We start from the raw sequence: 15,279 nt of genomic DNA, 5'->3' as shown, positions 1-15,279 counted from the left end.
TGTCCCACTGACTGATGACACATTGTTAATACTGTCTTACTGTCCCACTGACTGATGACACATTGTTAATACTGTCTTACTGTCCCACTGACTGATGACACATTGTTAATACTGTCTTACTGTCCCACTGACTGATGACACATTGTTAAAACTGTCTTACTGTCCCACTGACTGATGACACATTGTTAATACTGTCTTACTGTCACTGTTCTTCCTCAAGGAGCGTTCTGTTGGATTTCCTTTTCCTTTCCACATTGCTTCATACTGACTCTTCTTAATGGTGCAATCTGTCCATAGATATTATTTTTCCTGTGATAACAGGATGGATTTCCTGTTTATGCAGCTGAACTGAAACAAATACATATACACACAATTGTGTGTATGCTTTCAGGCTTTTGTTCTCTGATTTTACACCAGCTGAGTCAAGTACACATCCAATGAAAGGTTTACTCTAGTCCACACAGAGCACATCTCCCAGAATCCCTTTGGTTAAATAATAGCCTTCACTGCATTCATTCCTCTATTCTCACTGATGCTGGAGTTCTATAAAGACAGTTGACCTATCAGAATAAAGGGAAATCACATGTAAAGGCCATTCTTGTCGTCTGAGCTCCCGAGATGGAGTAAAATATGTGTTTCTCTGATCCTATCAGTTGTTTAACACTAGAAAACAATTATTCTCTCTGTGCTTCCATTCAGTCATCAGACACCATGAAGTGACATGACACTAAAGAGACTAGCTGTTACTGTAGTATAGCTCGTCCTACCTCTGTTGGTAGACATGTTTGCTTGCTCTTTGTGTTCTAGGACTTGTTACTGCAAAAGCACTTTGGGATGTTCAAACGGGCTTTATCAATCAATGTGATAGATTGGTTGACATGTTTCCTTCTCTTCTCTCCACTCAGACACCTCTACCGGAGTGTCAAGACCCTGAGCCTATAGAGCCTAAATCATCTCTACTGGAGTGTCAAGACCCTGAGCCTATAGAGCCTAAATCATCTCTACTGGAGTGTAAAGACCCTGAGCCTATAGAGCCTAAATCATCTCTACTGGAGTGTCAAGACCCTGAGCCTATAGAGCCTAAATCATCTCTACTGGAGTGTAAAGACCCTGAGCCTATAGAGCCTAAATCATCTCTACTGGAGTGTCAAGACCCTGAGCCTATAGAGCCTAAATCATCTCTACTGGAGTGTCAAGACCCTGAGCCTATAGAGCCTAAATCATCTCTACTGGAGTGTCAAGACCCTGAGCCTACGGAGCCTAAATCATCTCTACTGGAGTGTCAAGACCCTGAGCCTATAGAGCCTAAATCATCTCTACTGGAGTGTCAAGACCCTGAGCCTATAGAGCCTAAATCATCTCTACTGGATGACAGTATGGAGACCATCAACAAGACACCACTGCAAGGTACCAGCTATCTCTACAGTGAGGGAAAAAAGTATTTGATCCCTTGCTGATTTTGTACGTTTGCCCACTGACAAATAAATGATCAGTCTATAATTTTAATGGTAGGTTTATTTGAACAGTGAGAGACAGAATAACAACAAAACAATCCAGAAAAACACATGTCAAAAATGTTATAAATTGATTTGCATTTTAATGAGGGAAATAAGTATTTCACCCCCTCTCAATCAGAAAGATTTCTGGCTCCCAGGTGTCTTTTAAACAGGTAACGAGCTGAGATTAGGAGAACACTCTTAAAGGGAGCGCTCCTAATCTCAGTTTGTTACCTGTATAAAAGACACCTGTCCACAGAATCAATCAATCAATCAGATTCCAAACTCTCCACCATGGCCAAAACCAAAGAGCTCTCCAAGGATGTCAGGGACAAGATTGTAGACCTACACAAGGCTGGAATGGGCTACAAGACCATCGCCAAGCAGCTTGGTGAGAAGGTGACAACAGTTGGTGCGATTATTCGCAAATGGAAGAAACACAAAAGAACTGTCAATCTCCCTCGGCCTGGGGCTCCATGCAAGATCTCACCTCGTGGAGTTGCAATGATCATGATAACGGTGAGAAATCAGCCCAGAACTACACGGGAGGATCTTGTCAATGATCTCAAGGCAGCTGGGACCATAGTCACCAGGAAAACAATTGGTAACACACTACGCCGTGAAGGACTGAAATCCTGCAGCGCCTGCAAGGTCCCCCTGCTCAGGAAAGCACATACACATGCCCGTCTGAAGTTTGCCAATGAACATCTGAATGATTCAGAGGACAACTGGGTGAAAGTGTTGTGGTCAGATGAGACCAAAATGGAGCTCTTTGACATCAACTCAACTCGCCGTGTTTGGAGGAGGAGGAATGCTGACTATGACCCCAGGAACACCATCCCCACCGTACAACATGGAGGTGGAAACATTATGCTTTGGGGGTGTTTTTCTGCTAAGGGGACAGGACAACTTCACCGCATCAAAGGGACGATGGACGGGGCCATGTACCGTCAAATCTTGGGTGAGAACCTCCTTCCCTCAGCCAGGGCATTGAAAATGGGTCGTGGATGGGTATTCCAGTATGACAATGACCCAAAACACACGGCCAAGGCAACAAAGGAGTGGCTCAAGAAGAAGCACATTAAGGTCCTGGAGTGGCCTAGCCAGTCTCCAGACCTTAATCCCATAGAAAATCTGTGGAGGGAGCTGAAGGTTCGAGTTGCCAAATGTCAGCCTCTAAACCTTAATGACTTGGAGAAGATCTGCAAAGAGGAGTGGGACAAAATCCCTCCTGAGATGTGTGCAAACCTGGTGGCCAACTACAAGAAACGTCTGACCTCTGTGATTGCCAACAAGGGTTTTGCCACCAAGTACTAAGTCATGTTTTGCAGAGGGGTCAAATACTTATTTCCCTCATTAAAATGCAAATCAATTAATAACATTTTTGACATGCGTTTTTCTGGATTGTTTTGTTGTTATTCTGTCTCTCACTGTTCAAATAAACCTACCATTAAAATTATAGACTGATCATTTCTTTGTCAGTGGGCAAACGTACAAAATCAGCAGGGGATCAAATACTTTTTTCCCTCACTGTATATCTTTATTCCATATGTACCGGACAGTATAACATACATTGACTGTGTGTGTGTGTGTGTGTGTGTGTGTGTGTGTGTGTGTGTGTGTGTGAGTCTGTGTGTGTGTGTGTGTGTGTGTGTGTGTGTGTGTGTGTGTGTGTGTGTGTGTGTGTGTACATCCTCTCTTCTGATTGGTTCAGATGAATCCTGAACTCTCACTCCACAGACCAGCTGGTCTAAGGTGAACTAAACTTAATTAAAGATCAAATCAAATCAAATTGTACTTGTAACATGCTTACTTACAAGCCCTTAACCAACAATGCAGTTTTAAGAAAATACCCCCCAAAAAGTAAGCGATAAGAATAACAAGTAATTAAAGAGTAGAGTTATTAAAGTGGCTATGCAACAACAATAACAGAGAGTGGGGGGGATGGTCAATGCAAATAGTCAGGGTTTCCATTTGATTCGATGTTCAGGAGTCTTATGGCTTGGGGGTAGAAGCTGTTAAGGAGCCTTTTGGTCCTAGACTTGGTGCTCCGGTACCGCTTGCCGTGCAGTAGTAGAGAGAACAGTCTATGACTGGGGTGGCTGGAGTCTTTGACAATTTTTAGGGCCTTCCTCTGACACCGCCTGGTATAGAGGTCCTGGATGGCAGGAAGCTTGGCCCCGGTGATGTACTGGCCTGATCACCTTTGGGTTCAGCATTCATGAGCGAACATTTAATTGTGTTTTACTACCTCAAACAGCTACATTATGCTAACCATTATGACTGCTATGAGGCACACTATCATTAACACAACAACCTGATTTTGTTTGTCAGAGGTCAGCTTGCACCAGCAGAAGAAGCATGGAGGAGCCCCTAAAGAGGAGATTTTCATCACAGATGTGGCCTACTGCGAACAGGCGGCCATCTTGATAAAACAGGCTAAGCTGCCTCAGATAAAGAACAGCTGCAAGAGGAAGGAGGACGGCACACTGCCTGTAAGAGTCTCTCTCTCTCTCTGTCTCTCTCTGTCTCTCTCTCTCTCTCTCTCTCTCTCTCTCTCTCTCTCTCTCTCTCTCTCTCTCTCTCTCTCTCTTCTCTCTCTCTCTCACTCTCACTCGGTACACATGCTATGCGTGGAACACATCATCTTAGGCATTAAAACAGAAAAACTCTCCTCCTACGCCAACTCAGACTGGGACCCTGTACAGTAGGTTAGATAACAGTGTTAGGAACTCAGACTGGGACCCTGTACAGTAGGTTAGATAACAGTGTTAGGAACTCAGACTGGGACCCTGTACAGTAGGTTAGATAACAGTGTTAGGAACTCAGACTGGGACCCTGTACAGTAGGTTAGATAACAGTGTTAGGAACTCAGACTGGGACCCTGTACAGTAGGTTAGATAACAGTGTTAGGAACTCAGACTGGGACCCTGTACAGTAGGTTAGATAACAGTGTTAGGAACTCAGACTGGGACCCTGTACAGTAGGTTAGATAACAGTGTTAGGAACTCAGACTGGGACCCTGTACAGTAGGTTAGATAACAGTGTTAGGAACTCAGACTGGGACCCTGTACAGCAGGTTAGATCATTCCTGTTCTATTATTATATTGAACAAAAATATAAACTCTACATGCACAAAAAGCTTATTTCTCTCAAATTTTGTGCACAAATTTGTTTACATCCCTGTTAGTGAGTACCCCTGCCCAGCCATGCAAAATCCATAGATTAGGGCCTAATTTATTTATTTCAACTGACTGATTTCCTTATATGAACTGTAACCCAGTGAAATCATTGAAATGATTTAATGTTGCGATTCTATTTTTGTTCTGTGTCTCCCTTCCCCTCCCCCTCCCCTACAGAGGGTGATCTGCCCCCAGTGTCGTCTGGGAGTTACTCGTATCCAGGACCTGTCCAACCAGGACATGAAAAAGGTACGTCAGCTGGCCCTGATCGACATGACAGCGCTCTGTGACCTGCTGGAGCTCGACGTTAAACGGCACAAGACCTGCAAGAGGAAGATCACAGGTATGTGAACTCTCTAACACAACTTACACACACACACACTGCGAGCCCAGTGTGTGTGGCCTTGCATGCTCCTCCTGCCTCTGCAGCCAAATGCATGTGTCAAGCCCTGGGAGATGTGAAAAGAGTACAGGAGTTGACAGCAATACTAACCTTTCCTCTCTCTGTGTCTCTGTCTCTCTCTCTCTCTCTCTCTCTCTCTCTCTCTCTCTCTCTCTCTCTATTTCGTTCACAGAGAGCGCCCTGTTTGGGGTTCCACTGGCCACCCTGTTGGAGAATGACCAGAAAGTCAAGCCCACTGCTACCACTCCTCTCATCCTGCAGGCGGTAAGCTAAACATAATACCAACTTCTAGTATCTATCTTGAAAACCAAGATCATGATGGCCTGCATGTCTGCTGCTGTTCTTATCTTTATGTCTCTTCTACAGCTGCTGTGGTTCCTGGAGAAGAGGGGAGTAGACTCAGAGGGTATTCTGCGGGTTTCAGGCTCTCAGTCCAGAATCAAGGTGAGATATTTTTCCATCACTTGTTTCTAATTAGAAAATAGTATATGCACATCCAATAAGTTGCATGTGCAGGGTACAAACAAAATACAGTCATGAAAGAAAGATACCTGTACACTGTTCAACAATGTTGTCTGTTTCTCCCTGTGATCAGAAGCTGCAGCAGGACTTGGAGCAGAACTTCTACTCTGGAGGGTTCAGCTGGGACGAGGTCAGTCCTAACGATGTTGCTGCCCTGTTGAAGAGGTTTATCAGAGAACTACCCTCTCCACTTCTCACCGCGGAGCACCTCAACACCTTCAGTGCTGCCAGGGGTGAGTAGGCACGCAAACACTCCCCTATGTATTTATTTGGACAGCGAAGCTAAAACTTTTAATGTGGCTCTATAGTCCAGCGTTTTGGATTTGAGATCAAATGTTTTATATGAGGTGACAGTACAGAATGTCACATTTTATTTGAGGGTATTTTCATACGTATCTGATTTACTGTTTAGAAATGAAAGCACTTTATGTATCTAGTCCCCCCCATTCGAAGGTGTCATTAGTATTTGGACAAATGTATTTATAGTGTATAAAATGTTGTCAAATGTTTAGTATTTGGTCCCACATTCCTAGCACGTAATGACTACATCAAGCTTGTGACTCTACAAACTTGTTTTGGTTGTGTTTCAGATTATGTTGTGCCCAATAGAAATGAATGGTCAATAATTTTTGTCATTTTGGAGTCACTTTTATTGTAAATAAGAATAGAATTATGGATAACCATGAATGAATCATGAATAATGATGAGTGAGAAAGTTACAGAGGCATAAATATCATACCCTGAATACATGCTAACTGTTATTGGTAATGGTGTGAGGTTAGTATGTTTTGGGGGTATGATCTTTGTGCATCTGTAACTTTCTCACTCATCATTATTCACGATTCATTCAGGATAATCTGTAATCATGGTAGCATCCACATTAATGTAGAAGTGTTTAGAAACATATTCTATTGTTATTTACAATAAAAGTGACTCCAAAATGACACAATACATGATTTATCATTTATTTCTACAGGGCACAACATAATCCGAAACACAACCAAAACAAACTGAAAATGCATTTTTACAAATATTTATGACTCCTTCAAATGGGGATCTATCTACAGTAGTTGCATGAAGTGCATTCATTTCTAAACAGTAAAACAGATATATATGAAAATACCCTCAAATAAAAGGTGACATTCTGTACTGTCATATAAAGCATTTGATCTCAAATCCAAAATGCTGGAGTATAGAGCCACATTAAAAGTTTTGCTTCACTGTCAAAATATGCATATGTAGGGGGAGTGTATATAGTCACTACTTAGTCTGAGTGTATAAAGTCATTACTTAGTCTGAGTGTATGTAGTCATTACTTAGTCTGAGTGTATATAGTCATTACTTAGTCTGAGTGTATATAGTCATTACTTAGTCTGAGTGTATATAGTCATTACTTAGTCTGGGTGTATAAAGTCATTACTTAGTCTGAGTGTATATAGTCATTACTTATTCTGAGTGTATATAGTCATTACTTAGTCTGAGTGTATATAGTCATTACTTAGTCTGAGTGTATATAGTCATTACTTAGTCTGAGTGTATATAGTCATTACTTAGTCTGGGTGTATAAAGTCATTACTTAGTCTGAGTGTATATAGTCATTACTTATTCTGAGTGTATGTAGTCATTACTTAGTCTGAGTGTATGTAGTCATTACTTAGTCTGAGTGTATATAGTCATTACTTAGTCTGAGTGTATATAGTCATTACTTAGTCTGGGTGTATAAAGTCATTACTTAGTCTGAGTGTATATAGTCATTACTTAGTCTGAGTCACGTTATCATTATCTATCTAAGCATTTCACACACACACACACACACACACACACACACACACACACACACACACACACACACACACACACACACACACACACACACACACACACACACACACACACACACACACACAGTTTTGGTTTACTATCCTTGTGGGTAGCAAACAATTTATTCTCTTTCAAAATCCTATTTTCCCTAACCCCTAACCCTAACCCTTAAACCTAACCCTAACCCTTAAACCTAACCCTAACCTCAACCCCTAACTCCTAAACATAACCCTAACCTCAACCCCTAACTCCTAAACCTAACCCTAACCTTAACCCCTAAACCTAACCCTAACCTTAACTCCTAACCCTAACCTTAACCCCTAACCCTAACTCTTAAACCTAACCCTAACCTCAACCCCTAAACCTAACCCTAACGTTAACCCTAACCCTAACCCCAACCCCTAACTCCTAAACCTAACCCTAACCCTAACCTTTAACCTCTAACCCTAACCTTAACCCCTAAACCTAACCCTAACCTTAACCCCTAAACCTAACCCTAACCCTAACCCTAACCTTAATCCTAACCTCAACCCCTAACTCCTAAACCTAACCCTAACCTTAACCCCTAAACCTAACCCTAACCTTAACCCTAACCTTAACCCCTAAACCTAACCTTAACCCTAACCTTAACCCCTAACCCCAAAACTATACAGTGCATTCTGAAAGTATTCAGACCCCTTGACTTTTTCCACATTTTGTTATGTTACAACCTTATTCTAAAATGATTTTTTTTTAAATCCTCATCAATCTACACAAAATACCCCATAATGACAAAGTGAAAACAGGTTTTAGACATTTTTGCAAAGGTATTAAAATTAAAGAAAATATATACCTTATTTACAGAATTCAGTATTCAGACCCTATGAGACACAAACTTGAGCTCAGGTGCATCCTGTTTCCATTGATCATCTTTGAGATGTTTCTACAACTTTATTGGAGTCCACCTGTGGTAAATTCAATTGATTGGACATGATTTGGAAAGGCACACACCTGTCTATATAATGTCCCACAATTGACAGTGCATGTCAAATGTCAAAGCAAAAACCAAGCCATGAGGTTGAAGGAATTGTCCATAGAACTCCAAGACAGGATTGTGTCGAGGCACAGATCTGGGGAAGGGTACCAAAAAATGTCTGCAGTATTGAAGGTGGCCTCCATCATTCTTAAAGGGAAGAAGTTTGGAACCACCAAAACTCTTCCTAGAGCTGGTCACCCAGCCAGAGCAATCGGGGGAGAAGGGCCTTGCTCTGGGAGGTGACCAAGAACCCGATGGTCACTCTGACAGAGCTTTAGAGTTCCTCTGTGGAGATGGGAGAACCTTCCAGAAGGACAACAATCTCTGCAGTACTGCACCAATCAGGCCTTTATGGTAGAGTGGCCAGACGGAAGCCCCTCCTCAGTAAAAGGCACATAAAAGCCCGCTTTGAGTTTTCCAAAAGGCACCTAAAGGACTCAGACCATGAGAAACAAGATTCTCTAGTCTGATGAAACCAAGATTGAACTCTTTGGCCTGAATGCCAAGAGTCACGTCTGGAGGAAACCTGGCACCATCCCTACGGTGAAGCATGGTGGTGGCAGCATCATGCTCTGGGGATGTTTTTCAGCAGCAGGGACTGGGAGACTAGTCAGGATCAAGGGAAAGATGAACGGATCAAAGTACAGAGAGATCCTTGATGAAAACCTGCTCCAGAGCGCTCAGGACCTCAGACTGGGGCGAAGGTTCGCCTTCCATCAGGACAACGACCCTAAGCACACAGCCAAGACAGCGCAGGAGTGGCTTCGGGACAAGTCTCTGAATGTCCTTGAGTGGCCCAGCCAGAGCCCGGACTTGTACCCGATCTAACAGCTCTGGAGAGACCTGAAAATAGCTGTGCAGTGACATTCCTCATCCAACCTGACAGAGCTTGAGAGGATCTGCAGAGAAGAATGGGAGAAAGTCCCCAAATATAGGTGTGCCAAGCTTGTAGCATCATACCCAAGAAGACTCGAGGCTGTAATTGCTGCCAAAAGTGCTTCAACAAAGTACTGAGTAAAGGGTCTGAATACTTATGTAAATGTGATATTTACGTTTTTATTTCTATATACATTTGCAAAAACGTATAAAAACCTGTTTTTGCTTTGTCGTTATGGGGTATTGTGTGTAGATTGATGAGGGGAAAAACAATTTAATCAATTTTAGAATAAGGCAGTAACGAAACATCATGTGGAAAAAGTCAAGGGGTCTGAATACTTTCCGAATACACTGTACCTAACCCTAACTTCTAAACCTAACCCCTGAGCCTAAAATGTCCGACTTGTCCAAATCGTCCTTGTTTTACTCTCCTTGTGAGGACTTATGGTACCCACAAAAACACACACACACACACACACACACACACACACACACACACACACACACACACACACACACACACACACACACACACACACACACACACACACACACACACACACTCATCTCCTGTGACACAGTCACACAGCAATGCATGCTGTACAGATCTAAGTCTAGGTCTCCTTACTGTATCGGAAGCAGAACGCAGTGCTAATCTCTTATGTCCATACTACTTAGAGGTCTAATGAAGATAAACAACACGATAGCCTTTAAGCTGCTCGTCTGAATCTGCTATACTATTAATAATGCCACTTCCTGTACAGTTTTAATACCATTAAATAAATGACAGAATGATTAAAGTAATAAATAGCTTGTGATGTGATTGTGAAACTTTAGACACGTCTTCTTCACATTAGATGAATGATGAATCATTTGAAAGCTAATGGCTTCCTGACAGAGTCATTCATCTCTACAGATCAGATCATGGTTGGGCCAAAGGAAATGAAATGAGTGTGTGTTGATCCTTCATAGCCCTGTTGTCTGTTCTGTCTTTCCCCTTCCTCCTGCTCTACAGACATCCCTGAGCTGAAACAGAAGCTACACGTTCTGAACCTCCTCATCCTCCTACTGCCTGAACCCAACAGGAACACACTCAAGGTATTCTGGGAGACTCCAAATGATTCCATGACCATGAAGTAACCAGATGGCTATAGTGATGCACTTTAAATCTCCACTTCTTCTGTATAATGTATTACATCTCAAACCCTCCACACGTACATCTTGTAGGTGATGCATTAATGAGTCATATATCTCTTACATAATATAATGTGTCAACTCCTCCACATATGGTAGGAGGTAATGGCATGAGAGGGCACTTTCAGCTTTCAGCACCTGGATGAGGTGTTCTGCTCTTATGTAACTAGCTTGTACTCTTGTTCACGTATGCGGAATAAATAATCGTGACTACTTGAATACTTTCACATTACCAGGTTACCTTTAAGATGACATCATCATGGATGAATCCATGTGTCTAGTCTGACTAAACGTTTCAGAGCCTTTGTCCCCCTGTTGATGACACAGCATAACAATGTCAGAAAAACACTTCAGCCACCGTCATCGTTCAAGTCAACAATTTCAATCTTACAAAGAGAAAATATTTTTATTACTGATAGAGGGGCTCACTGTAAAACAGGTCTCCTCTCCTTTTAAAGCACATTTCTGTGGGAACAGACGATAAACGCTCCTCTCCTCAGGCTCTGTTGGAGTTCCTTTCCAAGGTAGTTTCCAGAGAGAGGAGGAACCGTATGAACCTGTGGGCAGTGGCCACCATCATGGCCCCCAACCTGTTCCTGTTCCTCCACAAGGCCGTACCCTCCCGCCTCACTGACGGGGGTCCAGGGGTGGAGAAAGGACATACTGACAAGGCCCCCAACCTGTTACTCCACAAGGCTGTACCCTCCCGCCTCACTGACTGGGGGCCAGGGGAGGAGAAAGGACATGCTGAGAAGGCTGCTGACATCATGAGGCTACTCATACGCTACCAGGACCTGCTCTGGACCGTAAGTAAAAACTTCAGGCTACCAACAACACTTTTCATTTAAGTATTTATTTACCAATAGAAACCTCAGAAGCTTGGTTGTGTTTGTAGCAAAGGCGCGGGAAGGAGGGGTGCAGCAGCATCCCCTGGTGGTAAGATTGTAAAACTACAAGAGGGAGTTATTTCTTCAACAAGCCTTTTTAATGAATTAATGAAACTGTAAACACACTGGCTAGCTAGCACACTAGAGTCCCAGACCATTCTAAATGACACAGTAGCAGTTAGTTTGTTTTAACGCATTCTAAATGACACACTAGCAGTTAGGGGGGTTTAACTCATTCTAAATGACACACTAGCAGTTAGGGGGGTTTTAACTCATTCTAAATGACACAGTAGCAGTTAGTTTGTTTTAACTCATTCTAAATGACACACTAGCAGTTAGGGGGGTTTAACTCATTCTAAATGACACATTAGCAGTTAGGGGGGTTTAACTCATTCTAAATGACACACTAGCAGTTAGGGGGTTTAACTCATTCTAAATGACACACTAGCAGTTAGGGTTTTTTTAACTCATTCTAAATGACACACTAGCAGTTAGTTTGTTTTAACTCATTCTAAATGACACACTAGCAGTTAGTTTGTTTTAACTCATTCTAAATGACACACTAGCAGTTAGGGGGGTTTTAACTAATTCGAAATGACACAGTAGCAGTTAGTTTGTTTTAACTCATTCTAAATGACACACTAGCAGTTAGGGGGGTTTAACTCATTCTAAATGACACACTAGCAGTTAGGGGGGTTTAACTCATTCTAAATGACACACTAGCAGTCAGGGGGGTTTAACTCATTCTAAATGACACACTAGCAGTTAGGGGGGTTTTAACTCATTCTAAATGACACACTAGCAGTTAGGGGGGTTTTAACTCATTCTAAATGACACACTAGCAGTTAGTTTGTTTTAACTCATTCTAAATGACACACTAGCAGTTAGGGGGGTTTTAACTAATTCGAAATGACACAGTAGCAGTTAGTTTGTTTTAACTCATTCTAAATGACACACTAGCAGTTAGGGGGGTTTAACTCATTCTAAATGACACACTAGCAGTTAGGGGGGTTTAACTCATTCTAAATGACACACTAGCAGTTAGGGGGGTTTAACTCATTCTAAATGACACACTAGCAGTTAGGGGGGTTTTAACTCATTCTAAATGACACACTAGCAGTTAGGGGGGTTTAACTCATTCTAATTGACACACAAGCAGTTAGGGGGGTTTTAACTCATTCTAATTGACACACTAGCAGTTAGGGGGGTTTAACTCATTCTAAATGACACAGTAGCAGTTAGTTTGTTTTAACTCATTCTAAATGACACACTAGCAGTTAGGGGGGTTTAACTCATTCTAAATGACACACTAGCAGTTAGGGGGGTTTAACTCATTCTAAATGACACACTAGCAGTTAGGGGGGTTTAACTCATTCTAAATGACACAGTAGCAGTTAGTTTGTTTTAACTCATTCTAAATGACACACTAGCAGTTAGGGGGGTTTAACTCATTCTAAATGACACACTAGCAGTTAGTTTGTTTTAACTCATTCTAAATGACACACTAGCAGTTAGGGGGGTTTTAACTCATTCTAAATGACACACCAGCAGTTAGGGGGGTTTAACTCATTCTAAATGACACAGTAGCAGTTAGTTTGTTTTAACTCATTCTAAATGATACACTAGCAGTTAGTTTGTTTTAACTCATTCTAAATGACACACTAGCAGTTAGGGGGGTTTTAACTCATTCTAAATGACACACTAGCAGTTAGGGGGTTTAACTCATTCTAAATGACACACTAGCAGTTAGGGGGGTTTAACTCATTCTAAATGACACACTAGCAGTTAGTTTGTTTTAACTCATTCTAAATGACACACTAGCAGTTAGGGGGGTTTAACTCATTCTAATTGACACACTAGCAGTTAGGGGGGTTTAACTCATTCTAAATGACACACTAGCAGTTAGGGGTTTTTAACTCATTCTAAATGACACACTAGCAGTTAGGGGGGTTTAACTCATTCTAAATGACACAGTAGCAGTTAGTTTGTTTTAACTCATTCTAAATGACACACTAGCAGTTAGGGGGGTTTAACTCATTCTAAATGACACACTAGCAGTTAGGGGGGTTTAACTCATTCTAAATGACACACTAGCAGTTAGGGGGGTTTAACTCATTCTAATTGACACACTAGCAGTCAGGGGGGTTTAACTCATTCTAAATGACACACTAGCAGTTAGGGGGGTTTAACTCATTCTAAATGACACACTAGCAGTTAGGGGGGTTTAACTCATTCTAAATGACACAGTAGCAGTTAGTTTGTTTTAACTCATTCTAAATGATACACTAGCAGTTAGTTTGTTTTAACTCATTCTAAATGACACACTAGCAGTTAGGGGGGTTTTAACTCATTCTAAATGACACACTAGCAGTTAGGGGGTTTAACTCATTCTAAATGACACACTAGCAGTTAGGGGGGTTTAACTCATTCTAAATGACACACTAGCAGTTAGTTTGTTTTAACTCATTCTAAATGACACACTAGCAGTTAGGGGGGTTTAACTCATTCTAATTGACACACTAGCAGTTAGGGGGGTTTAACTCATTCTAAATGACACACTAGCAGTTAGGGGGTTTTAACTCATTCTAAATGACACACTAGCAGTTAGGGGGGTTTAACTCATTCTAATTGACACACTAGCAGTTAGGGGGGTTTAACTCATTCTAAATGACACACTAGCAGTTAGGGGGGTTTAACTCATTCTAAATGACACAGTAGCAGTTAGGGGGGTTTAACTCATTCTAAATGACACAGTAGCAGTTAGTTTGTTTTAACTCATTCTAAATGACACACTAGCAGTTAGGGGGGTTTAACTCATTCGAAATGACACAGTAGCAGTTAGTTTGTTTTAACTCATTCTAAATGACACACTAGCAGTTAGGGGGGTTTAACTCATTCTAAATGACACACTAGCAGTTAGGGGGGTTTAACTCATTCTAAATGACACACTAGCAGTCAGGGGGGTTTAACTCATTCTAAATGACACACTAGCAGTTAGGGGGGTTTTAACTCATTCTAAATGACACACTAGCAGTTAGGGGGGTTTTAACTCATTCTAAATGACACACTAGCAGTTAGTTTGTTTTAACTCATTCTAAATGACACACTAGCAGTTAGGGGGGTTTTAACTAATTCGAAATGACACAGTAGCAGTTAGTTTGTTTTAACTCATTCTAAATGACACACTAGCAGTTAGGGGGGTTTAACTCATTCTAAATGACACACTAGCAGTTAGGGGGGTTTAACTCATTCTAAATGACACACTAGCAGTTAGGGGGGTTTAACTCATTCTAAATGACACACTAGCAGTTAGGGGGGTTTTAACTCATTCTAAATGACACACTAGCAGTTAGGGGGGTTTAACTCATTCTAATTGACACACAAGCAGTTAGGGGGGTTTTAACTCATTCTAATTGACACACTAGCAGTTAGGGGGGTTTAACTCATTCTAAATGACACAGTAGCAGTTAGTTTGTTTTAACTCATTCTAAATGACACACTAGCAGTTAGGGGGGTTTAACTCATTCTAAATGACACACTAGCAGTTAGGGGGGTTTAACTCATTCTAAATGACACACTAGCAGTTAGGGGGGTTTAACTCATTCTAAATGACACAGTAGCAGTTAGTTTGTTTTAACTCATTCTAAATGACACACTAGCAGTTAGGGGGGTTTAACTCATTCTAAATGACACACTAGCAGTTAGTTTGTTTTAACTCATTCTAAATGACACACTAGCAGTTAGGGGGGTTTAACTCATTCTAAATGACACACTAGCAGTTAGTTTGTTTTAACTCATTCTAAATGACACACTAGCAGTTAGGGGGGTTTTAACTCATTCTAAATGACACACTAGCAGTTAGGGGGTTTAACTCATTCTAAAT

At 41.6% G+C, this 15,279-nt stretch overlaps 1 protein-coding gene across 3 annotated transcripts in view; it reads left to right on the top strand.

Moving 5' to 3' along the window:
* The window catches only part of LOC106566115 (rho GTPase-activating protein 40), a 69,066-nt gene that overhangs the window by 12,001 nt on the left and 41,786 nt on the right, over nucleotides 1–15,279 (top strand). For all 3 annotated transcript variants that reach the window (XM_045691906.2, XM_045691905.2, XM_082959491.1), the window contains exons 4-11: nucleotides 906–1,407; nucleotides 3,831–3,991; nucleotides 4,856–5,021; nucleotides 5,254–5,345; nucleotides 5,448–5,525; nucleotides 5,677–5,836; nucleotides 10,331–10,413; nucleotides 11,010–11,315. In XM_045691906.2, the coding sequence (XP_045547862.2) occupies nucleotides 906–1,407; nucleotides 3,831–3,991; nucleotides 4,856–5,021; nucleotides 5,254–5,345; nucleotides 5,448–5,525; nucleotides 5,677–5,836; nucleotides 10,331–10,413; nucleotides 11,010–11,315 (1,548 nt within the window). The remainder of the gene's footprint in view (nucleotides 1–905; nucleotides 1,408–3,830; nucleotides 3,992–4,855; nucleotides 5,022–5,253; nucleotides 5,346–5,447; nucleotides 5,526–5,676; nucleotides 5,837–10,330; nucleotides 10,414–11,009; nucleotides 11,316–15,279) is intronic.

This window comes from Salmo salar, chromosome 12, assembly GCF_965601325.2.
Source record: "Salmo salar chromosome 12, fSalSal1, whole genome shotgun sequence".
Lineage (NCBI taxonomy): Eukaryota > Metazoa > Chordata > Actinopteri > Salmoniformes > Salmonidae > Salmo > Salmo salar.
This window is presented reverse-complemented; position numbering and strand designations above follow the sequence as displayed.